Source organism: Protopterus annectens, chromosome 5.part0 (assembly GCF_019279795.1).
Source record: "Protopterus annectens isolate FY-2018-M chromosome 5.part0, PAN1.0, whole genome shotgun sequence".
Classification (NCBI taxonomy): Eukaryota; Metazoa; Chordata; order Ceratodontiformes; family Protopteridae; genus Protopterus; species Protopterus annectens.
Genome location: NC_056735.1, coordinates 377,295,330 through 377,318,458, shown reverse-complemented (window position 1 = coordinate 377,318,458; position 23,129 = coordinate 377,295,330). Strand labels below are relative to the sequence as shown.

Sequence of the window (23,129 nt, the reverse complement as noted above, 5' to 3'; positions counted from 1 at the left end):
CAGGGCAGTGGTGGTACTATGGTAAGATCTGAAACCATGTTGACAGTTGGCAAGTATGTTATTTTGGAGAAGGTGGTTATGAAGTTGCTTCTGGATACACTTTTCCATAATTTTTGCCAGAGGAGATATCAAAGCTATAGGATGAAAGTTAGAGAAATCATTAGAGTTCCCACCTTTGTGTAGTGGAATAATGTAAGAAATTTTCCAGATGGATGGGATATTTCCTTCACTTATGGTTCTGTTGATAAGAATGGATATAGGGTAGGCAATGGATTTAGCTCCTATTTGAAGGTATTCTGCTGGGAGTTGGTCAGCTGAAGGGGTGGTAGGTTTTAGTTGTAGTAGAAGAGAGCATATACTAGAAGTAGACACTGGTTGTAATTGAAAAGATGGAGGAGTATTTAAAGAAGAGTTTGGCAGATTTGGGGTGTCTGGCGATAGATAGCTAGCAAGAGATTGGATGGCATTGGTAAAGAAAGAATTAAAGGAGTTGGCAATGTGAATAGGATTATCGGGGTTGGAGCCTAGAGGGTTAGGGGTGATAGATTGTCCTGGGTGAAGAAGTTTGTTAATGCTGTTCCAAAACTTTTGAGGTTTCTTTTGATAGGTTTGCTGTATTTGGAGGTAGAAGTTCTTTTTATCTAGCACAATGGCTTTTTTAGTATGATTTCTTAGTTGTCTAAATGTTAGGTAATCCGATGGGTTTTTAGTAGAATGCCATTTTATCCAGGATTTGTTTCTCAGACGGATGTTTTGCCTAGTAGTATTAGAGAGCCAGGGTGCTGGTTTAGCTTTGCATCTAATAGAGCGTAATGGGGCATGGTGGTTCAGGATGGTTAAGAATGTTGTATTAAAATAGGCTACAGCTTCATCGAGTGGAAGATATTTTAGTGGTGACCAATTACATTGTTTAAGTTCTGTCTGGAATAGTTCAGGGTTAAATTGCTTTTTGTAGCGTACAATTCTGGCAATGTTGGGAGGCGTGAGGTTGGTTTTAGATCTAATAAAATAGGTTAGGGAGTGGTCACTTAGATCATTTGGAGGGTCCCTACTTTGTAGGTATGTAGAAGATTATTAGTAAGTATCCAGTCCAAGGTACTTTCTTTGTTGTTAGGTTTGTGAGTTCTGGTAGAGGAGTTAATAGTTTGTGTAAAGCCGTATAAGTTAACATGGGTGGAAGGGTGTATATTATTACAGGACTGCCAATCAATATTAAAGTCTCCTAAAATTATTGTTTCTTGTGGGAGATTGATAGAAAGCCAATTCAGGATATTTTCAAGGGTATTAATATTGTTTCCTAGAGGCAGGTATAAACAGATGACATTTGTAGCTTTACAAGAGTTGACCTGAAGTTTAGTGATAAGTATTTCAGCTCGGTTGTCTAAAGGTGGGTCAAGGTCTATGGTGCTGATTTGTAGTTCTGTTTTGTAGAGGATTGCGACCCCTCTTCCCTTTTTGGTAGTACGGTCTTTTCTAATGATATCATAACCAGGTGGGGTTACTTCATTATCTTTAATTGTGGGTTTAAGCCAAGTTTCAGATAAGCATAGGATATCAAATTGGTGGACATCTAGGAGGGCATGGAGGTGTGGGATTTTATTATTAATGCTGTGTATATTAAGATGTGCTATGAGGAGAGAGTTAACAGGCTTGGAAGGGGTTATGGGGCTACTAGTGATTAGAGTACATTTTTCAGAGGTAGAGGTATGGTTAGGACCAGGGTTTGGATGTATGTCTCCATCTAGTAGGGAGTGAAGGTATATGATGTGTTTAGGGTAAAGTGGCTTGCAAGAATAGTCGAGTAGTTTTTTTATTATTGTGATTGGTATATTTAATGGGTGCTAGTCTGTGGTATTTGGGAAGTGTGTAGTTGGGTGTGGATATAATGTTTAGGAAATTTGGAGTAGTGGCTAGTGGTAATGTAGAAGTATGTTTAGAGGGAAAGGGAAGGGAGGAGTAAAGTGGATGTTCATGAGAGGTTAGGAGATAGAAAGTTAAAAGAGAAGGAAGGAGTGGAAGTAAGAGAAGTAGTTGAATTAGGTATTGGGTGGGAGATTTTGACATTATGGAATTAATAGATGGAAGTTGAATGAAGGGTGGAGTTGGTAGGCAGGTGTTGAGGTGTATATGGCGGAGGAAGTAAGTAACAGAGGTAATGGGAGGTAGGTGTTACTAATTGTATTGTGTTAAGGGAGGTGGGGTGTGATAATGTGAACAGTGTGATTGGTGTAGTGTTTGAGGGGGTGTGGTGTAGGAGGATTAAGTGTAGGAGCACTGGGGGCGGGTGGAAATTGGGGGCAGGGTAGGGGAGCGGAGCGGGATGAAACAAGGTGTCCTCTGTCAAGAAAGACAATCAGTGAAATAGAGAGGCTACAGGTGAGTGTAAAGGTGGGAAGTGTAGTAGGGAGATGAGAGGCCTAGCAGTGGGAGATTTAGGATGATTAGAGGGGAAAGTAGTGATATGAGATACTTTAAGGCACAGTAGAATGGGAAGAGACGGAGTTTAAAGAGAGCTGGGTACGAGAAAAGCTAAAGTAAAGAACAGAAGGCGTAGATAGTGAGATGTGAAAGAAAAGGGTAAAGATATTTGGCAAACAGCAAATATAGAGGTTCCACCTGATGGGCAGTCACCTTATTACAGAAAAATGCAACACCTAAGGTAATGTCAGGCTGAGGAAGATATGAAGGTATAGGAAAGGACGGAGTAAAGATAAAAGCAAGTCTGGATAAAGTATTGGGAAGTAGAGTATAAGATAAGATGGAAGTGAGGAGGCAACAGCAACCGACATCGGACCTAGACTTTGGAATTCAGGCCGACTAACTTAGCTGCACTAATCTAATCTATACAACCTATGTGGTGTATTGGCTTGTAGATGAAGGTATAACATATTTTGGTGCATGCATGTTTTATTGGCATATTTTAAGCCTTCCTTTTTGGGGGCACCTGACATCTGGGGCAAGAAAAACTGAAGAAAATGGCGTCGGCTGCATCTTTTATACCCCTGGCGCACTGACATCAGGGAAGAGGCGACAGCAGCCGACGCTGGACCTAGACTTTGGAATTCAGGCCGACTAAGGGTAGCCTGCCAGCAGGATAACCCAAGTGTAATGACTGCAACAGTGAATACACTCAAACATCTACATTTATGGTAAGTGTACACAACTGTACTTTCATGCACCTGTCAGTTTGATCTTTTTGTGGTTGTTTTGTACTATAAGCCTTCACGGATCCAGATAAGTGCCCTGTTGGGGAACCTTCTTTCTTCTTTAAACTTGTTTTGCTGTGATTTGTTAGATGTAAGCTAGGAGGGTTAAGCATGAGTGTAGTAGACGGATGCCCCACAGAGACCTTCATACCCAGTGTCTTTTCTGCTTAGGAGCAGAACATGAGTACAAATCATGTTCCATGTGCTGGCCTTTATTCCCAAAACTTGCACTTCTGTTTGTTTTCATTGAACAAGATCTTGGAGACCTAACAACTGAAGCGTTTTGCCCCAGTCTGAGATGGCAGATCTCTCCACTCCTGACATACCTTCTGCAACCAAAACAAAACTCAAAAGGCCTTGACCTGAGACTCGGTCTGCCCATTATGATTCTGACATACCTGCAGAGGTTACAGAACCCGCAGTATGTCAGACTGTACCTCAAACGCCCTCTATCACAATCTAGTTAGAGGCCAGTATGGAGTCAGAGGACCGCACCGCCAAAAAGACTGCTGCTATAACTGAGAAGGGGGTACTGCAGACCATTATCTCGGAAGGACCAGAAGGCATTCTGCAAACTTTACCATGAGAGGAGATTCCTAGAAGACTAAAGTACGTCGGGGTTGGAGCCTCTGAGCTTGATTCAGGCAGACATTACCCCAAAGGAAAAGCAACAAAAGACCAGAAATGTTTCCTGTCCTCCCCTGTCTAGGAAGAAGGAGTGGATGGACTTTTCTCAGGGCTTGTTCAAAACCATTATGGCCTTTAAATGTCCTTCCTTTTCAGCTCCTCCACCCACTCCACAAAAAATTACTGTGGAATCTTCTTTCCTGAGGAGGAGGAGGCCTTAGAATCTGATTACCATTCCTTGGCTTATTCCTCTCAAGTTCATGCTTCTGGTCAGGTGTCCTCTGACTATGAGAAATCTTTCTCTCTTGATTCCTCTGTGGAAGAGTCATCCTTCAGAGAGACTATTATTAAATATGATGAAACATTTTGAGTGGTAGTCTTAAGTAAATCTCTGATGTCCAAAAGAGATGTTAGACTGTTGGAAGTGAGCTCTGCAGCCCCTTCTCATGTCCCTCCAGTCCTGGAGAACTTTTTGGACACATTTGCATGCATGTCTACTGCTCCTGACTCTCACCCCCCATCTCCCAGAAGTCTAGACAGGTTCTGCTTGGTTCAAAGTGACCTAAAGTTCCTTTTCAAAAATCCTGTAGCTAGCCATTTGGGTCTATATTATGAGATTGACATTTTAAAATGTTGACTCTCAGTTGTTCAACACGAAAATGTCTAACTCCAACTTTCCCGAACGGCTAAATCACCGATTTCTTTCCAACGGAAAGAAATTGATTGGCCATTCTGTTACACCTGCCTTTTCCCTGACTGTAGTGCGGTCTCTGAGTTAGAACATTTAGTTAGGGGTGTGTGTGGGGGTGCACAGCCCCCCACTTAAATATGTATGTTTTTGTGTGGTGTTGGTATTTGACCAACCGATTTCTTTCCTTTGGAAAGAAATCTGTGATTTGGCCGTTCGGGAAAGTTGAAGTTCGACATTTTCATGTCGAACAACTGACGGTCAACATTTTAAGATGTCAGTCTCATGATCTAGATCTAACCATTCAGCCTCAGACAGACTGCCTAAGCTGTTGCTGAATGCTAATGCCTTTCCTTCAGACAAGGACAGCAGGGCTATAGAAAGTCGGGGAAAAAGGTCTATACTTCTATGTTGGCCTTCACAGCAGTTAATTATTACACCCAGATGACCAAATACCTCTTGTCTGTCCTTAACAATCTGAACATAGCTGTGGATGATATGTTAGTATACACTCCAAGCAATAAATCAGGTCACTCAAGTGTTTAGGCATAGTATAAAATACAGTAATGATGCTGCTAAGGTCTGTTCCAGAACAGCTGCTACTGGTTTAGTCATTCAGAAATGTGCCTGGTTGTGTAATCAGACCCTGCTAGAAGATTTCAAGGCTAAACTCCTAGCTCCCCCAACAGGGACATTTGGTTTGGTCCACAGGCAGCCAGCATATTTAAAACCTTGCAAGAGCAAGATAAGATTGAGAAGGACTGCAGACAGATCTTTCTTACCTCTGTGCCTAGATACTAGAGGAATTACTAAGTCAAGCCCATTTCCTTTGTAAGAAAGGAACGTAGACCTTTTCAGAAACACAAGAAGGCACACAAAACTTGAAAGGAACACACGATCTGGGAGGCCTCCCTTCACAGAAGTCTCTGTGACTATCTTCCCAACCCCCTCCCCTGGGTCCTACCCTTGCCTTGTTGGAAACATTCACTCTTTCCATTACAAATTGTGAAAAATTACCACAGACAAGTTGGGTACTCACTATCATGAGAAAAGGTTACAGTATGTGCTGGAAGGAACTACCCTCTTTAAAGGCATTCCACCTCCGCCAAACAACTCCTCCCATCCTTTGGGAGCTACAGTTCCAGGGTACCAAGAAAAGGACTATAGAGATTCATACTGGTTCTTTCCCAGCTCAACATCTTCCTCAAGGTACCCACTTTCAAACTGCTGCCTCTTCAATCCCTTCACCTCAGAAAACTGGCATTCACAGTCAGTTTCAGAGAATCTTTCCTTCATTACACTTAAGACCGATTTTTCTTGGGTTGCATACTAGATACAAAAACATACAGGCGTGCTTTCTCCAGGAAAAAGTGCAGAGCCTCACTACTTGAGTCTCTAACCTCTCTCCAAGCTTGCTCAGATAGAGAGACTCTCAGAACACTAGGATTCATGGCAGCAACCATACCAATGTTTCTGTTGGCCAGGTTTCATATGAAGAAAATTCAGTGGTACCTGAAAAATGAATGGGCCCAGCACTCTCACCCCCTGGGCATACACATCCTTCTCATGCCTTGTCTCATGAAGAAGATCCTTTGGTGAGTGACACAGGTGAACCTCAGTCCAGGCCTTCAAGTTTCACACCCCAAGTCAACAGTTGTACACAGACACCTCAGACAAAGCTGGGGGGGGGGCAAGGAAGAGATTTCACAAGAAACAGAGTTATTGACAGTCCAGCCTCAAAGAGCACATGAGCTGAGAGAGATTAGGGCCCTCATTTAAGCACTACAAGTCCTTGCCCACTTCTGAAAACCAGAACCTCTAAGAATATTTGTAGACAGCACAACAGTCATGGTACATTAACCAGGAAGGAGGAACCTGATTGTACCAGTTATGCAGGTTGGTTCAGATTGCTTAGGACCTAGCCACCAAAGCAGGCATGTCCGTACAAACGTTATATATCCTGTCCTGGGACAACACCCTTGCAGACTTTCTCAGCAGGTCTGTCGAAGATCCGTATGAATGGATGCTCAATAAATAGATGGTCTTAGACATATAACACAGGTGGGGATCACCACTGATGGACTTATTTTTCTTGGAGAGCAACAAACAGCTCCTCCTCTTTTGCACCAGGACTCCATGCCCATTAACTTGGGGGACAGATGTATTATCCTTCCAGTAGACAGGGAAGTTTCTTCGTCTTCCCCCCACTTCCTGTGCTACCAAAATTTTGCTAAAGATCCAAAAAGAAAAGCCAACAATTTTACTAGGGATTCCCTTTTGACTAATGCAGCATTGGTTCTTTACCACTTTGCCAGGGGCAGTCACCACAAGCTACCTGACAAGGTGGACCTGATCACAAAGTCAAAGGGCTTGTTACTTCATCTCAACCTAAGCTTATGAACGATATTATTCTGAATCCTTCCAGACACCAGTTTTCTGAGGACATGTTCCAGGTTCTCCAGGAAGCAAGGAGGCCCACCACACAAAATTCCTACATAGCCAAATGGAAGAGATTTTTAATATGGTGTCAAGCAAACTGTCATGTGTTGTCTTATTTGTGAGAGTTCATAAAAAGGGGTTTGACTTATTCTTCCGTTAAAGCCCACTTTTCAGCCATTTCAGCCTATCTTCCATACAAACCTACCTGTTATGTGCAGGCTTAGGTACAGCATTTTTTTAAAGGAGGTCTGCTGTTAAACCTTCAGAGAACACGTGTGCATCCCTTCCAGCTTTGTTCTGGAAAAGCTCACTCTGCCTCCCTTAGAACTAGCTGCTGCTTCTACTCAAATTCTGCACCTGGAAAACCATTTTGTTGCTGGCTCTTCTGCTAGGAGAGTCTCAGAACTACAGGCGTTCATGGCCGTTCCTCCCTTTATTTTCCGTAATGATATTGTGTTCCTGAGGGTCAACCCCTCTTTCATGCCAAAGGTGGTAAATGAGATGTTCTGTAACCAGGCCATCAGTCTGCCTGTTTTTTTTTTTTCCCCCAAATCACAGAAAAGTGGTGAAAGCCCTTCTTCACTCCTTAGATGTACACAGAGAACTAAGATTCTGTCTGGACAAAACTAAGTCTATTCGTAAGTCAGACCAATGATTTGTCTCTTCCATGGACTCTAAGCTTGACCGGCCAGTATCCAAACAGACCATTACAAGCTGGGTTTTGAAGTCTTTCCTTTTGTTACTCATACAACAACAAATCCTTACTCTCTTCCTCAAGGGCTGGCTCTGTCAGAGCTGGAGCCTCTTTGGGGGTATTCTATAAAGGTGTAGGTTTCATAACCATCCTGGAAGCTGCTACCTGGCCTTCTGTGCACACTTTGACTAAACACAGGTTTGATGCTTTTTCCAGGTCATGGACATCCTTCTCCAGGGCAGTCCTTTATGGTGTCTTGTACAGTTTTTTAACTATTCTCAACCATCCTCCCTTCTGTTTCCTTAAGGTTTGTAAAGCACCCATCTGTTTGGAATATTGCAACAGTGATTTCAGTGAGAGCATAGTACAGTTGTGTAAGAACTTACCATAACTGCAAATCTCTTACTGTTAACTTTTGCAGTATTCCTTCCCACCCTCCTTCCCCCTTTTCTTACAAATTTATTTTGTAAGACCAAGGGTGCCTCCTCTTCTGCTGCTATATCCTTCCTAGCTGATTACTTCTCTCTCTCTCTTTCAGAGTTTTTCAGGCTGCTGGGTTAGAGATAGTCTGAGGATTTACACTCGTACATCTGTTTGCATACCTCTACATTTGAGAGCTGATGTCATAAGTAGAACATATGATAGTAGGAACGTTTAGGCTTTGATACCCTGGCTGGACATCAGTGGTGAAAATCCATCTGTTTGAAATACTGCAGCACTGATCAGTAGGACATCTACTGTTATGGTAAATTCTAACACAACAGTACTTTCTTCTCTAACAGTAAATGCAGGCCGTTATTGTTATAAAATTCTTCATAATTAGGATCCAGGCAGTCCATGTGAATGTGAAATTACCTCCTAGTTACAGAACATCTTCTGACAAAAGCAAAACTGCTAAAGATGGCAGTAAAACATCACAGGCAATTTGGAGGTACCTTTGTTGTCAAACTAAAATTTGTTGGTTTTAGCTGTGGCAGTACAAATCCCAAACGTTTTTCTGAAAAGATTGTGAAAGTTGCTTATAACATAGTAAGCCTAAGACTAGGTCAGCTGTAGAAATTAAAAAAAATTGTCAGTGAATGTTAGGGTCACCCCTAAAGTTTGTGTAGTACCAATGAAATTAAATTTAGCAGTAAAAAGATGAGAGATGTGGCTGAGAATTTAATCACTGAAACGTCTGCCTTTCACTCTTTGAGACTGAAAAAATTAAAGTCATATGTCCGTGAATGTTCATGGTTCACACCTAAGGATATGTAGTGTCAGTAAAATGGGTAACCAAATGCTCATGGTCATTTAATTAAGGGTAAACTAAAACAGAGCATGTGAGGGGCAAACTTTCCTAGACTTAGCTGTTACAGAGAAGGACTGTGTTCATAACATTGTTACAGTCTCCTCTGGTGTGTGGACAAAATTCAGATATTCTCTCTTTGTTAGTTTATAGGTCACCTGTATTTCAAGACACCATGATGAGTACTTGGGCAGAACAGTACATCTCTGTTATTACATGCTTCTTGCAGAGCAATCACTATCAAGTTATTCAGACAGGACTTGAAGAACTGTATGTAATACACCTGTAGATCAAAGATATGAGGCCAAGAAAAATGTGCTGTATAAATGAGTAGACCTCACAATGTGGAAGCATCCAGAAGTTACTGGACAAGATGGCATTGTGTCCTTTGTGAGATATGGAAGTACATGTGTGCATGTACATTAGTTAAAAGACTGCAGAGGTGAGTTCACAGCACAGTGATAAAAGGTTGTCTGGAGTGCAGCGCCTCACAATGGATAACTTAACAGGGTTCATACAGACTGTGTATCAAAAAGTCATGTAACTGGCAGAGAGGTAACCAAAAGTGATATTTAATGTAGCGTTGAAGCAGCAGACATGCATGGTCCCTCTTTGTATCAAACCAGCTGGTGAGTTTTGCACAAAAAAAAAACTGATCCAGCTGAGGATGTGCTGAAAACTGAGGATATGTATTTTCATGATGCAAACAAAAAGAACTTAGCAGGTGGAAAAGGAAAATGAAATATACATGACAAAAGTGTTTCCAAAAAGTGTGCATGTAGACTTGAGACACATACCAAACACTGTGCCTCAAATTCTTGAAGTGGTTAGCATCTGGAGCTTCCTAAAGACTACTCTTTATGCTCCTTGGAGTCCTTAAAATTGCTTTTGTCTGAAATGGTAAAAGATAATACCTCTGTTGGAAGTCATTTTCTCCCTTACTTGGGAGTAACTATCTTGTGACATCTGCATTTGGTATCCCCATGAGGCAGAAAGTAAAAAGTATGTTTGTTGACTGAGAGTCTTCGCTTTCCTGGAACAGTAAGGTCAAAGGCACCAGTCCTTAGTACTGATGGAAAGGTATCTCAAGTGGCATCCTACTATGTTCTACTGCTGATGCATTTAAAACTGGATCTTTTTTACAAGACTTGAGGCTTTCACCTTTCCTGTTTGGTTAGATGTGTCTTACAGCTGCTTCATTAATACTTTGATTATTTTGACTTGCAATTTTGCAGTAAATGCTGTTTAACTGATTACATGCCAAGAGTGCTAAAACAGTTCCCAGCTTTTGACAATCTCCAGCTTTTGTGTACAAAAATGTTAAATGAGTTTTAGGCCTCTAACAGCTGAGCTTATTTTTAGCTACAGTTTCTGTCAGTGTGAACGTATTGGTGTATGCATCAGAAATATCTGCATGCATTAGAAGTTTTCTTTGCAGTCAGTAAATTAATAACTAAATAAAACCCTTGCATATAGAAATAGGTTCATAGGTCTTTACTAGGCCAACAACCACAAGGGCCTTTTTAAACCTATCCATGCATCCCAAATGTTTGACTAGTTTTGATACCTTGATAAGTAAGCAGTGGTTTGAAAGATGAACCATTTACAGGTTACCTGTGTCTGTTAGACACAAAGGTGTCAACCTGGGGATGAATTTATGGTTTCCCATCCAACTGTCCAAGTTGCACTTGAATTGGGTTAAGGAGGAACTCTGCTTCACATGGATAGAGAACCTATTGCATAGATGCGGTAGTCTCTGGGATACATACTTATTTCTCCAGCAGGACCTGTTTATATCCCAGGCAAGGTTTAAGTATTTAGAATGGGTAATTCTGGTGCAGTTTGTTTTGCAGATATGGTCCATCATAGTGGGGTCTGAAATGAAGGTATCTCATCTTTTACTAGCCTTCATAATCTTTTTAAAGCAATGCATGATGTAAATATTTCCTGGCATAGATTAAATCTGTCATCTGCAAGAATTTAGCCAGGCGGACACCATAATTGCCACAGTATACACTTTTATGAGGTAATTTGTAATGTGTAGTAAGATGTGCATGTGTTGCGTGTTGGAGGACAAGTAAACAAAAAATGGCATTTTGTTATTTTATAGGGTTTTTTTTTTCTTAAGAATGATTGTGTACGTGATCTTTTGTTTGTCTTATTTTCAAGAGTTTTTTTTAGAATTGAAAAGTTTATACTTCCCCAAAATGTGCACCTTCTATGGTGTTGTGGAGACTATTTTCTGGAGTTTAGTGTGCAGGTTGGTGTAGAGTTCTAAAACTCTTGGCTATGCTATTAAACCTTTTGTAGGTAAGTGGTTGGTAGGGTGTATGTGTGTAAACTGGAATGTACCTCAGTTCATAGACTAAAGTAAGAGCATTTAAGTTAGCAGTGGGGTTTTTATGTTTCTTATAAATCTTGCAGGGTTGGTGTTTAACAACTCAGTTTGGCTTAATGTTTGTTCTGCTAAATTGTTACAGTTCTGTGAGCTGGACACTTGAACAACTGCTGTTTAGTCGAGCTACCTTAAGCTTCAGTAACCGTTTTGGGAAAAGGGAGAATTGATGGCTGGATGACCACTTGAGCATTTTCTTCTAACAGGGACTGTTTCTGTAGAACACAATTTTTCTGTGGTGTGATTAAAAGACTGACTTGCATTCTTAATGTGGGAGTGACTAGTATACTTCTGTAAATCTTTGGGTAATGTGCACAGTATTTAGGTTGCATTTATCATTAAAATGTTTTGCACAACAGAATAGCCGTGTAAGCAGACATCTTCATTCTATTCTAGTTCTTGGGGAGATTTTCTGTTGGATGTGCTTCCTGGATTTGTGTTTGATTCCATGAAAGACGATATTGAGCTACGACGTGGTTTGCCAAGGCAGATACTAATGGTAAGATGGATGCGGTATTTAATACATTTGTATATTAGCTGCAGATTATATGAAACATGATCTGTTTCAGTGGCAAAACATGTAACAGTAATGGTAAGAAGTTGGAACGTTTCCAAGAACAGAACCTTTGAACGGTCAAGTCAACAACTTGGCTACCATTGTGAACTGCATTTGAATTTGGAACCAACTCTGAAATATTATGACAGCTTGTACACAAAGAGTTCTGTAAGAATTGGGAGGACATGAATAAGACACTTTGTTGAAGTGAAATGAATATGATGGAAGAAAGATGATTTTTTTTTGTCTTGACATATACTGAGGCTTTGATACTAGTGGTAAGCACAGTCAATTCATTGACTCTTCTGTAAAACTAAAGCTTTAGTCACGTTACTGATTTTTTGTCTGTGTCTTTAGTTTTTTTTTTTTTTTTTTTTTACTGTTTTGGTTTTTCTTCACTTCTGGTTGGAAGTCTTTCATATATCATTCACCATTTCACCATTTAAGTGAAGAAATACTTTCCCACTTTTTTCTGTAAAACTACTTAACCTTCCAGTGTAACGAGAGTCTCCTGCCTTTATCCACCCAAGCTTATGAGTCACAGAAGACTCCTGCACCAACCCGGTGAGCAGCCATTAATCTCCTGTGGTCTGCCTCTAAATCTGACATGGAGGATAACTAGAATGAATTGCTGGACATTCACTAGTCTCCTCCTAAAGTCTTATTCCACTTTGTGTTGTGTCTGAAGATTTTCATTACCTTAAAAGCAGCTTTGCGTCTTACAGAATTGCCTCCTTCAGTCTGTAGAACAGTTGAGAAGCATATGCAGCTGTGGTAGCAGTGTAGTCTTCTTGCTGATCAGCCCAGCTATGTATCCATAATTTCTATGGTGTTTGATATGTACTTCCTTTCCTAGATAGAGTTCAGAGCAGTGGGTCACAATGGGAAACTATTTTTCTAGTAATAAAGCAAGTTGCTACATCCTTCTGTGATTGGTAAGCTAAATATACAATAGCCGTATGTGTTACTTGCCCCTCGACTGGTGCAAATGCTAAGGATATTTCTTCCTTGGTTTTAAATGTGTTGATCAGTACCCCTTTACTTTTGCTGGCATGTTTCATTGACAAGTCCTGTAGATTTCCAGGTTCCCTCAGAATGTTCATCAGCTGTTCCTTTCATAGATGCAGATTACATGGAATAATGATGTGTCTAGTTGCTAGATTTAAGAGGAGAATCGTGACATCTTGGCAACAATCTTAAGGCGTTCTTTAGCTGGGCAAGTTTTGAATGCAGTTAAGTTCAATCACATCTAGCGCAGCTATAAGCCAAGGAAGGGAAAGCAAAGATGATTTTTCTAGGAAACCAGATTTTCAGCTGCTAGGTCTGCTTTCCAGCAGTTTCTCGAACAGGCTTTTAAATGTCACTCCAACTTAACAGTCTCAGCAATGGAGATGGCCAGAAGCAGGCTATACTTCACATTGATAAGTGGAGAACCATTATTACAAACCTGTGGATCACCCAACACCTGTACTCGAAGCCTATTGGGCATATCTGCCATTAGCCTTTACATGTGAGCCCTTTCCTTGGTTTGGTCATTAAATCACTCTGAGTATAAAGTCCAAGTCTTGTTTTTTTAAGTTAGAACCTGTAGGGTGAACTGATTCTCTTCAAGGTTGTTGTTGATCTTTTCGGCTTTTCCCGGTTAGGGGTCACCACAGCGAAACTCCTGTCCGCTAATGATTGGCAGTAGATTTTTTATGGTGCCGAATTGCCAGCCCGACGTCCAACCTTCAGCGAAGGCACACCCATTCACGCACGTCTTTCGGAGGCAACTGTACCACGGGGAGGACATGCAGACTCCACACAGAAGGCACTCCAGCTGTGAATCAAACAAGAGAACCGCTTGCTGTGAGGTAAGAACGCTACCGCTGTACCACCGCGGTATTAAACAGAAATATTTGCACTCTGTTTAGCACGTTAGACTTTGCAGTCATTATTTCACTGTTGCATCAGCTAGTCCTGTGATGTGTAGATGCAGAAGATACTTCCCTGCATAGCTGTGTTTGTCTGGTGCTAGTTTTTTTTCTCCAAAAGCATATATAGGGAACAGATCCTTGCACTAGGCATGTTCAAGCATTTCACCGTAATGGTGGCTGCTTTCCATAGGCTAGGGATCCAATGCTTTCCATAAGTGGATAAATTCTTTCTCTGACTGATCTCTGAAAGATGCAGGAAAGAGCCACTGGTTTCATGTTAAGGGGGTGGGGGTGGAATAAAAGGTAAGCCATAAATCTGCTAAACTATATTAGTGTCTCACTGCTGTACAGCTCCCCCACCATTCACTGTAGCTTCACTTTATATGTACCTGTAATTTAGAAAAGCTTACTCTTATAGCTTCTTTTTTCACTTTACCGTCTGCATTTCTACTGACTCATTTTTGTATACCACCATCATTATAGAGCTCCTAGTAAGAAATCAGCTATGTTGAACTGAACTGTCATTTTCTCCTAGCTTTTCTGTGGTAAGGTCTGATAACTCTCAAAGCCCTTCAACACTTTTACTGATGCATCAGTGGTTTTGTCTTTTTATAGAACAGTTACATTACATCTCCTGTCCAGGTTACATACCACATTGTAATCTTAAAGCATAACTTAGTATTTTGTAGCAGACTGCCGACAAAGAGGAGCGACTATAACATGGCATATTTCAGCAGTATCCTATTATATTCACTTACAAGATATTTGTGCTACTGTCATCTGGATACCTCCATCCATCAAGAAGTATGGATACCTAGTATATCCAAGAAGAATGTCACAGTGCCACGAGCTAAATATGTACCGTGCGATGCTCCAGTATTAGTGCACTCTGTACAATTGTTAGCATGAAACCAGGGTTCTGAGTAGATACAGAATCTTTGCTTGCTCATCCTGTAAAACTAGGGTGTAAAACAGGCAACCCAACCAGTCTATTGAGATCAACAACACTGGTACTTGGAAAAGTTCGCACTGCACTAAACTAGGTCTTCCTAGGGTAGGATGGAAAGAGCCTCTTCACTAAGGATGGTTTAGCTTTCGGGGTCACCCAGCCACCCTCTTCTTCCTAAGCCATGTGGCCTTATTAACTTTAGAACCTCCATTAAAGTCTCACCTTGATGTCCTTCAAGGATGCATCTGCAGTCCTTACAAATGGGTTGTCATGTCGTCAGGCAGCCCTTCGGTCGGCCGGATTCCAAAGTCTGGGTCTGGCTTCGGCTGGTGTCACACTTCACCCGACGTCATTGCGGCAGTTATTCGGGTATAAAGGCATCAGCCGACGCCATTTTCCTCAGTCTTTCTTGCCGCGTGGCGCCCGAAGCAGAAGCTGTTCGCAAGTGCCGGTCGGTCAGATCCCGAGATTACTACTACCGAATACTACTTCGAAGACTTCTATAAAGCTAAGTACCCTGTTGGGGACTCTTTCTTGCCTCAGCCGATGTCAGAGAAAGTTAATAACTGTTTATCTTGTGGGAAACAAATACCTCATAAAGATTTCCACTCCTATTGCATACATTGTTTAGGCCCAGACCACGACGTAGCAGCTTGTCTAGCCTGTGCTTCTTTTAACCGGCGGACGCTTAGACGTCGCTCGGACTTTGCTGAACAGATTTTCGGCTCCGATTTTGCCTACATTATGCCGTCGGATCCTCCGACTATGCAAATAACTAAAAAACGCAAAGAAAAGGACCGACACTCGCGGTCCGCGGTTTTGGCTGAAACCGCGGTTAAGCAATCCACGAGTGTCTCGGTTTCGGCTGAAACCGAGCAAGCGGTTCTTTCTTCAGCCGATAACTTGCCTTCTACCGAGGCCTCTTCTATTCTGGTAGAAACGGCTTCTGAAATCCAGCCTTCTGTTGCGATTTCACAGGATTTATCAGACACCATTCCACTAGATATTTCTACTCCTGCACGTGGAGCTGCTAGGCCTCCTCCAGCTATGTCTATTAAGGCCTTTGCCAGGGCTAAAGCAGCCAAAACTTCCAAACCTGTGCCTGCCAAGCCCCCCTCTCACAGGCCCAGCACCAGCTCCCATATGCTTTCTTTGGCACAGGATCTCATCACTTTAATCCGTGGATCCCAGCCTCATCCAGACAGGGCCTCTCTCCCTCCTCCAGAAAAGAGGCCTAGAGCAGAGCCCCCTGAGCCAGTAGCCACAGATGATTCTTCTGATGATTCAGAACATTCAGATCCTCCTGAGGCTTCTTATTCTCCTTACGAAGACTCCGATGCTGAGGAGTCCATCCCTTCAGCCTCTCCTCCTGAGGAATTTTCTTTTGGGGAAACCTTGCATGCTATGAGGGAACAATTTCAGTGGCAGGGCCAAGATTTCTCAGACTCAAGAAAAAGGCTTAGGACCTTTCTACACTTACCACAGCATAGGCCTTTAGCTATTCCTCCGGTTCTATCTGTTGTTGATGATGCATTTAATGATGCTTGCACTTCTCCTGATACTTTACCTCCGGCTCCTGCTAAACCAGATAGGTACTACAGGGTCCCAGACACTCATCACCACTTATATAAGGCCCCTTTTGCAGATCCAGAGGCAATCTCCCAGGGCCCTAAAGCTGTAGCAGCTACTTCTTCTAAAAACCCCCTCCCCTCTGAAAGGGAATCCAGGTCCTTAGAGAGATGGGGTAAAAAAGTTTACACCTCTGCTACTTTGTCAGCTAGAGCTTTGAACTGCCAATTTCATATGATTCAATATCAAGAGTTTATGCTTGACCAGTTGTCTAAAAAGCTGTCCTCTGAAGAATCTTTAGATAAAAAGTATGTTCAAGAAATGTTACATAACATACAGCAGGTTAGTAACCATTCTTTAAAATGTGGCTATGATGCACTGGAGGCTTCCTTTAGATCAGCCATGACTGGCACAGTTATCAGGAGGCATGCATGGTTGAAAGAACAGGCATTACCAGACCATGTCAAATCTAAGCTTTTGGATGCACCTATGGACAAGGTCAATTTATTTGGTGCCCCCGCACAGCAGGTTCTGAAAAAGATGGAAGAGAAAGCAAAATCTGTGCAAACAGTAAAAGATTTCTTACAAGTTCAACCTCCAAGGTTTAGCAGGAATTGGCCCTCCAAGAATTGGTCCTTTCCGGAGTCCTCTAAGGCACAAAGAGGCAGGAATAGGCGCTCTAGAGGCAGAAACCAATCCAGAGGTGCCTACAGGGGTCGCCAGTGGCAGGGTAACAACCAACGAGGCACGGATACAGCCACCACCACTACAACAACTCAATCACAGTGACTTGGCGGTGGCACCGCCTACCAGGGAACAACTAGAAGCACCCTTAGGCGGAAAGCTAACCTTATTTTCAAGAAACTGGCACTGCATTACAAGAGAAAAATGGATTTTGCAAACTATAGACCAAGGTTACAGGTTCCATTTCCATACTCTACCAGGAAAGAGAGGAATGCCAAACCTACCACCTACTCAAAGGGCAGAAGCTCTAAAACAAATATCTCAATTATTAAGAATGAGAGCTGTGGAAAAGGTACCATCTATGGAGCAAGGGAAGGATTTTACTCCAGGCTCTTCCTGGTACCAAGAAAAGAAAACAAATGGAGGCCTATTCTAGATCTGTCCGCTTTAAACACATTCCTCATTGTTCCAAAATTCAAAATGCTGACTCTACAGCAGCTTCTTCCCATGCTGGGCAAGGAGTCTTGGCTGGTAACTCTAGATCTCAAGGAGGCATACCTGCACGTCCCCATAAGACCAATTTGCAGAAGATACCTCAGATTTCTTGCAGGATCAGAGCATTATCAGTTCTCAGCATTGCCCTTTGGCTTATCTACTGCCCAGAGTGTTCACGAAATGCCTGGCATCAGTAATCGCTCATTGCAGACTTCAGGGAATTCAAATCTATCCCTACCTGGACGACTGCCTGATACAAGCGGACAACAAAAACAAATTAACAGAAGACTTACAAAGAGTCATCTACCTGCTACAAGCCCTGGGATACACAGTCAATACAAAAAGTCAAGGCTGATTCCATCCCAAATAATAACCTTTCTGGGTGCAGAACTGGACACATCAAAACAAATGGCATTTCTAACTGCAGAAAAGAAAGAACAACTTCCTCTCTATTTCTTGGCATTAACAAAGCAGAGCCATCTAACTGCAAGAAAAGTGCTACAAGCTCTAGGCTTCATGGCATCCTGCATAATTCTGGTCCCTCATGCCAGGCTTCATATGAGAAAGCTACAGTGGTACCTAAAGAATTTGTGGTCTCAGCACAAGCACAGCCTGGAAACCAAAATTCCAATGATCCCATGCCTGAAGCAAGAGTTCTTATGGTGGACTCAGGCCTGTCAATCAAACACAGGACTGCCCTTCAGCAAAAGTCATCCAAGACAAACTATCACGACAGATGCCTCAGACCTCGGTTGGGGGCACACATGATGGACAAGTGCATTCAAGGCCTATGGACTCAAGACCAACTGCATCTGCACATAAATCTAAAAGAAATGATGGCAGTAAAATTGGCAATCCAGGCATTCAGACCTCTTCTCCACGAAGGCCAGCTGTTGATAAGGACAGACAACACCACAGTTATGTGGTACATCAACAAACAGGGAGGCACACACTCATACCCCTATGCCGGCTGGCACTAGACCTATGGGATGTGGCTCTGAGTTACAACCTTCAGTTACAGGCAATTTATGTACCAGGGAAGGAAAACATTCTAGCAGACATATTAAGCAGAACTACAACAGATGCCCACGAATGGATGCTGCATCCGGACATCTTCAAAGCCATCACAAGAAAATGGGGATTACCACAAATAGACTTGTTTGCATCCCCATACAATCACCAGTTGAAGAAATTCTGCACAAGGACTTACCACCCACTTGCTTGGAAGGTGGACTCCCTATCCTTCAGTTGGAAAAGCCTGACAGCATATGCATTCCCACCACTTCCTTTGATGCACAAGGTGCTTCTCAAGATCAAAGAGGAACGTCCGAGGATCATTCAGACTGGCCAAGACAACATTGGTACCCACTGCTGAGGAGCATGTCCCGGGAACAAATATGGAAACTACCCCTGATACCATTACTGCTGACACAGAACAACTACAACATTCTGCACCCAAGCCTAAAAACTCTGCAGCTAACTTCCTGGAACATTACATGACAGAAATTAACTCAAATTTATCCCAAAGGGTTAAGGACATAATCCTGGAGGCTCGTAGACCTTCAACAAGAAAGAATTATGCAGCAAAATGGAAAAGATATCTCATCTGGAGTGCTGCAAAAGGGCAAGATGTGACACTGGTGAACATAGCCAACATCCTGGAGTACTTGGCTGAGCTCTACCACACAGGCCTGTCCTATTCCTCCATCAAGATACATGCATCAGCTATTTCAGCACAATACAGCTTGGATCCTCCTGTCTTCTCGCATCCTCTGCTCAGACAGTTTCTGAGGGAAATTAAAAATGTAAAACCTCCCAGGAAACCTCCATTGCCAGCATGGGATTTGAACTTTGTGCTAGAAAAACTGACTCTACCTCCTTTCGAGCCAGCAGCTACAGCAGATTTGCAATACTTATCCTGGAAGACTGCCTTCCTGCTGGCAATAACTTCAGCAAGAAGGGTCTCTGAACTACAAGCATTAATGGCAGTACAACCCTTCCTGATCTTCCATCAAGATAGAGTGTCCATGAGAACAAATCCTACATTTATGCCTAAGGTGGTATCCAGAGTCGCTTTAAATCAGGCTATCCACCTTCCTACATTCTTCCCCAATCCACAGAACAGGGGGGAAAAGCTCTTACATACCTTGGATGTACACAGGCAATTACGCTACTACCTGGACAGGACAAAAAACAATAGAAAAACTGACCAGGTTCTGGTAGCTTATGCAACAGGAAAAGAAGGAAAACCAATTTCTAAACAGACAATCTCCAAATGGATAGGAAATTGCATTAGACTTTGTTACTCCTACCATGGAAAGAAAACTCCAGAGAACATCAGGCCTCACTCCACAAGGGCCACAGCCACTACCACAGCTTTCTTACGAGGAGTGGCTACCAAGGACATTATAGAGGCTGCTACTTGGACCTCCGTGCATACATTTGCCAAACATTATAACTTACCTCTATACTCTAGATCCCGTGCTGGCTTTGCCACTGCTGTTTTGCAAGGGATCCTGACTACACCATAATCTATTCTCATTTCCTCCTCCCTAGTTTAGCTATGGTATTCTACCCATTTGTAAGGACTGCAGATGCATCCTTGAAGGACATAGTACAGTTTTGTACCTACTATAAATGTAGATGTCCGAGAGGAATGCATCTGCAGTCAGGATTACCCACCCTCCTTCCCCTCTGAGGTACTCCTAGGGTACTTACCAATCTTCAGCTAGCTTGGGGGGGATCTATTATGGTGTATTTGTTTGTATATATGTGCATACATGTTTATTTTGTGTGTTTGCTCTCTACTATTTGGAAACTTTGGCATTTATCCAAATTTAGCCTACCAAGAGGGCACCTGGCATCTGGGGCAAGAAACACTGAGGAAAATGGCGTCGGCTGATGCCTTTATACCCGAATAACTGCCGCAATGACGTCGGGTGAAGTGCGACACCAGCCGAAGCCAGACCCAGACTTTGGAATCCGGCCGACCGAAGGGCTGCCTGACGACAGGACAACCCATTTGTAAGGACTGCAGATGCATTCCTCTCGGACATCTACATTTAGGGTAGGTACAAAACTGTACTTTTCTTTGTGCAATGTACCACTTCCCAGATCTGGACACCATTCATCCATAGTAAGCATGTCATGCTTGCTATTCTTCTTCTGGTACTTTAGTTACTTCAATATAACTGTCTACTTTATGTACACAATGACCCTAAAATCCAAACCTGCACAGGATTCTCCAGTATGTGGAACTTCTGCTCTTTGCTTCATTTCCCCATCAGATGTCCAAATCCTATTGAAACAAAGTTGAGCATCAAATACCTATCATGACTGTATGCCACATGGAAGTATCCATTTCCTCCCAGTACAAAGTGTTTACTTGCCTATAGGAATTTTAAGTGTAATAACCCCCCCCCCCCAAGCATCATATTACCTATTATTTTCATTGTGGGAAAACTACCAGTGGCCTGCAACTTTGCACAACCCATGATTTCTTTTATTGGAAAGCAACCAGTGACTTGAAAAATGTACCATGTAGTATCAGTTCACATAGCTGTTATAGAATGTTTCCTGCATCCTGTCTGATATTTACTAAAACTTAGACCATGCTACCCTCCATTAAGATTAACTACTGCAGATCAGTCACCATAAGCTTGCATATCCCTAGATGCTCTGAAATCCTCATCAGAAGACATTTTATCCTAGATTGTAGCCAACGTAAATGGTGAGAAAAATAATTCTAGGAAACTTTAATATTAGTTGGCCATAGCTTTGGCCAGCATAGTCATTATTCACTTTTTTTTTCTTGCTTTGAAAATACAAAACAGTCCAGTACTTTAAAGAAATCCCAGCGTTTCCATGTATAACAGGTATATTGGAAAGTTAATTGGAGTCATTTGGCACTTAAGTATAGCATGTACAGCAGATGAGCACTGATCAGAATATTGTATAGTAGCTTGAGACACAGTTGTGGTACTGAACAGGTTTTACTAATTTTATCCAATTTATGCCTTTCTACTTTACTTTTAAAAAATATATATGGTATATCTCATTAAATGTAAATTAGGCCGAAACATAACTGGATAAATTAGAAAATGCCAATTCAGTACATGACATTTGTGGTGTGTAGGCAATGGGCATTTCCACAAGTAATTTATTGTGCCAGCTCAGAACCTTGACCACACTGCACTGTAGTTTAACTACAGTCAGAGCAGCCATCTGCATTACTACTGCTTGTTGCTGGGAGCAGCAGTCAGTAGCACAGGGTACAGACAATGTCTACAGAAAAACTTTGTGTCTCCCTTGGTTAAATACTGAATAAGTCACTTGTTTCACTTGCTTCATAGTCCTCATTTATAGACAGTATTGTGACTGACTGTTACCCTCCACAATGTGAGCTTACTCACTAACTCCGCTCTTTCGAAGAGGCTAGACGTAACTGAAATTAACAGTCAGTATGCATGTTGTTGGACATGGGCTTCCAGGAGCCAAATCAAAGAAAAAAATATTTTTTTTTCTGAAGGCATACATTTAATAAACAGTGGCCATTTTTCAAAATTGTGTAATGGAGGGAAGAAACTGAAAATCTGTGTTATTTGTGTTATAGAGGTATATGATGCTAAAAATTGCACATGTAATACCTGTGAAGTACAGTGCTACTACAAATATTTCATTTTCTACACTTGTTTCTTTGTTTGCCACAGACCTCTGCAGTAAGTGCCTGTCAGGAATATTCAGGCAAGAAAAGTGAGTTAGTCAAACCACAAATTGCAATGTTATCACTGTCAGAGTTTGGACCACAGACTGCATGCCCTGCCAGGGTTAGCCAGTCAGTGGTATAAACATTTTCTGAGCTATATCTGAAAGTTAGTGAGCTGCTTGGTACTTAGACATAATGCCTGTAAGAAATAAACCGCTGCCAAAATAGTGTGCAGTGAGTGTGTGGCACAGATGTAGTACTGATTAGCATTTTCTGATTGTTCTAGTTATATATGCCTTTGTACTGTCTGTTTTAATGAAATGAAATTCACTGTATTTCATTAAAAAGGTAAATTGTGAAGACCAAAATGTGATTAGAAAAATTAAAAAGGCTATTCAGTACTGACCACAGACTACATGCTGTATTAGAGCTAGCCCCTCTGTGGTGTAAAAATTTGCTGTTGGATATTAGGTCATGTTGACTAATATCTCCAAAAGTAGCATGGATATTTGACAGTGCTAAGTGGGTTGAAGATCTGACTTATGCCAGACACTATGCTATTAGTGGGAGGGGTCTATTTGCCTCTATTGGCCAATGTGTTATCTGCCATAAAGCCTAGCAATCTCGGGCCAGTAAGTTACTGGCTGAATGATGTTTAGTTGCTCAGACTGGGTTGCCTGGGGCAGCTGTGTTGAGCAAACTTATCTAGGCACTTACAGCAACTGGTGCGGACTCAGAGGTTCCTTACAAAGAAAATGCAGGGTGTAAACAGTATGAACTATGTGAATAGACTAAAGTCCATAGCCCTTAACTTTAAAGTTCGTAGCCCTTAACTTTGTCTTCTACTGATTTATTAAGGGGCAGCCTATGCTTGACCTACAAGGCACTCACAAATCCAGCCCTGATGGAGCTGCTACA

The 23,129-nt window shown here is 42.0% G+C and overlaps 1 protein-coding gene across 5 annotated transcripts in view; it reads left to right on the top strand.

Moving 5' to 3' along the window:
- RIOX2 (ribosomal oxygenase 2) overlaps window positions 1-23,129 on the top strand; it is a 456,423-nt gene that overhangs the window by 267,211 nt on the left and 166,083 nt on the right. For all 5 annotated transcript variants that reach the window (XM_044072345.1, XM_044072343.1, XM_044072342.1 and 2 more), the window contains exon 6: window positions 11,734-11,836. In XM_044072345.1, the coding sequence (XP_043928280.1) occupies window positions 11,734-11,836 (103 nt within the window). The remainder of the gene's footprint in view (window positions 1-11,733; window positions 11,837-23,129) is intronic.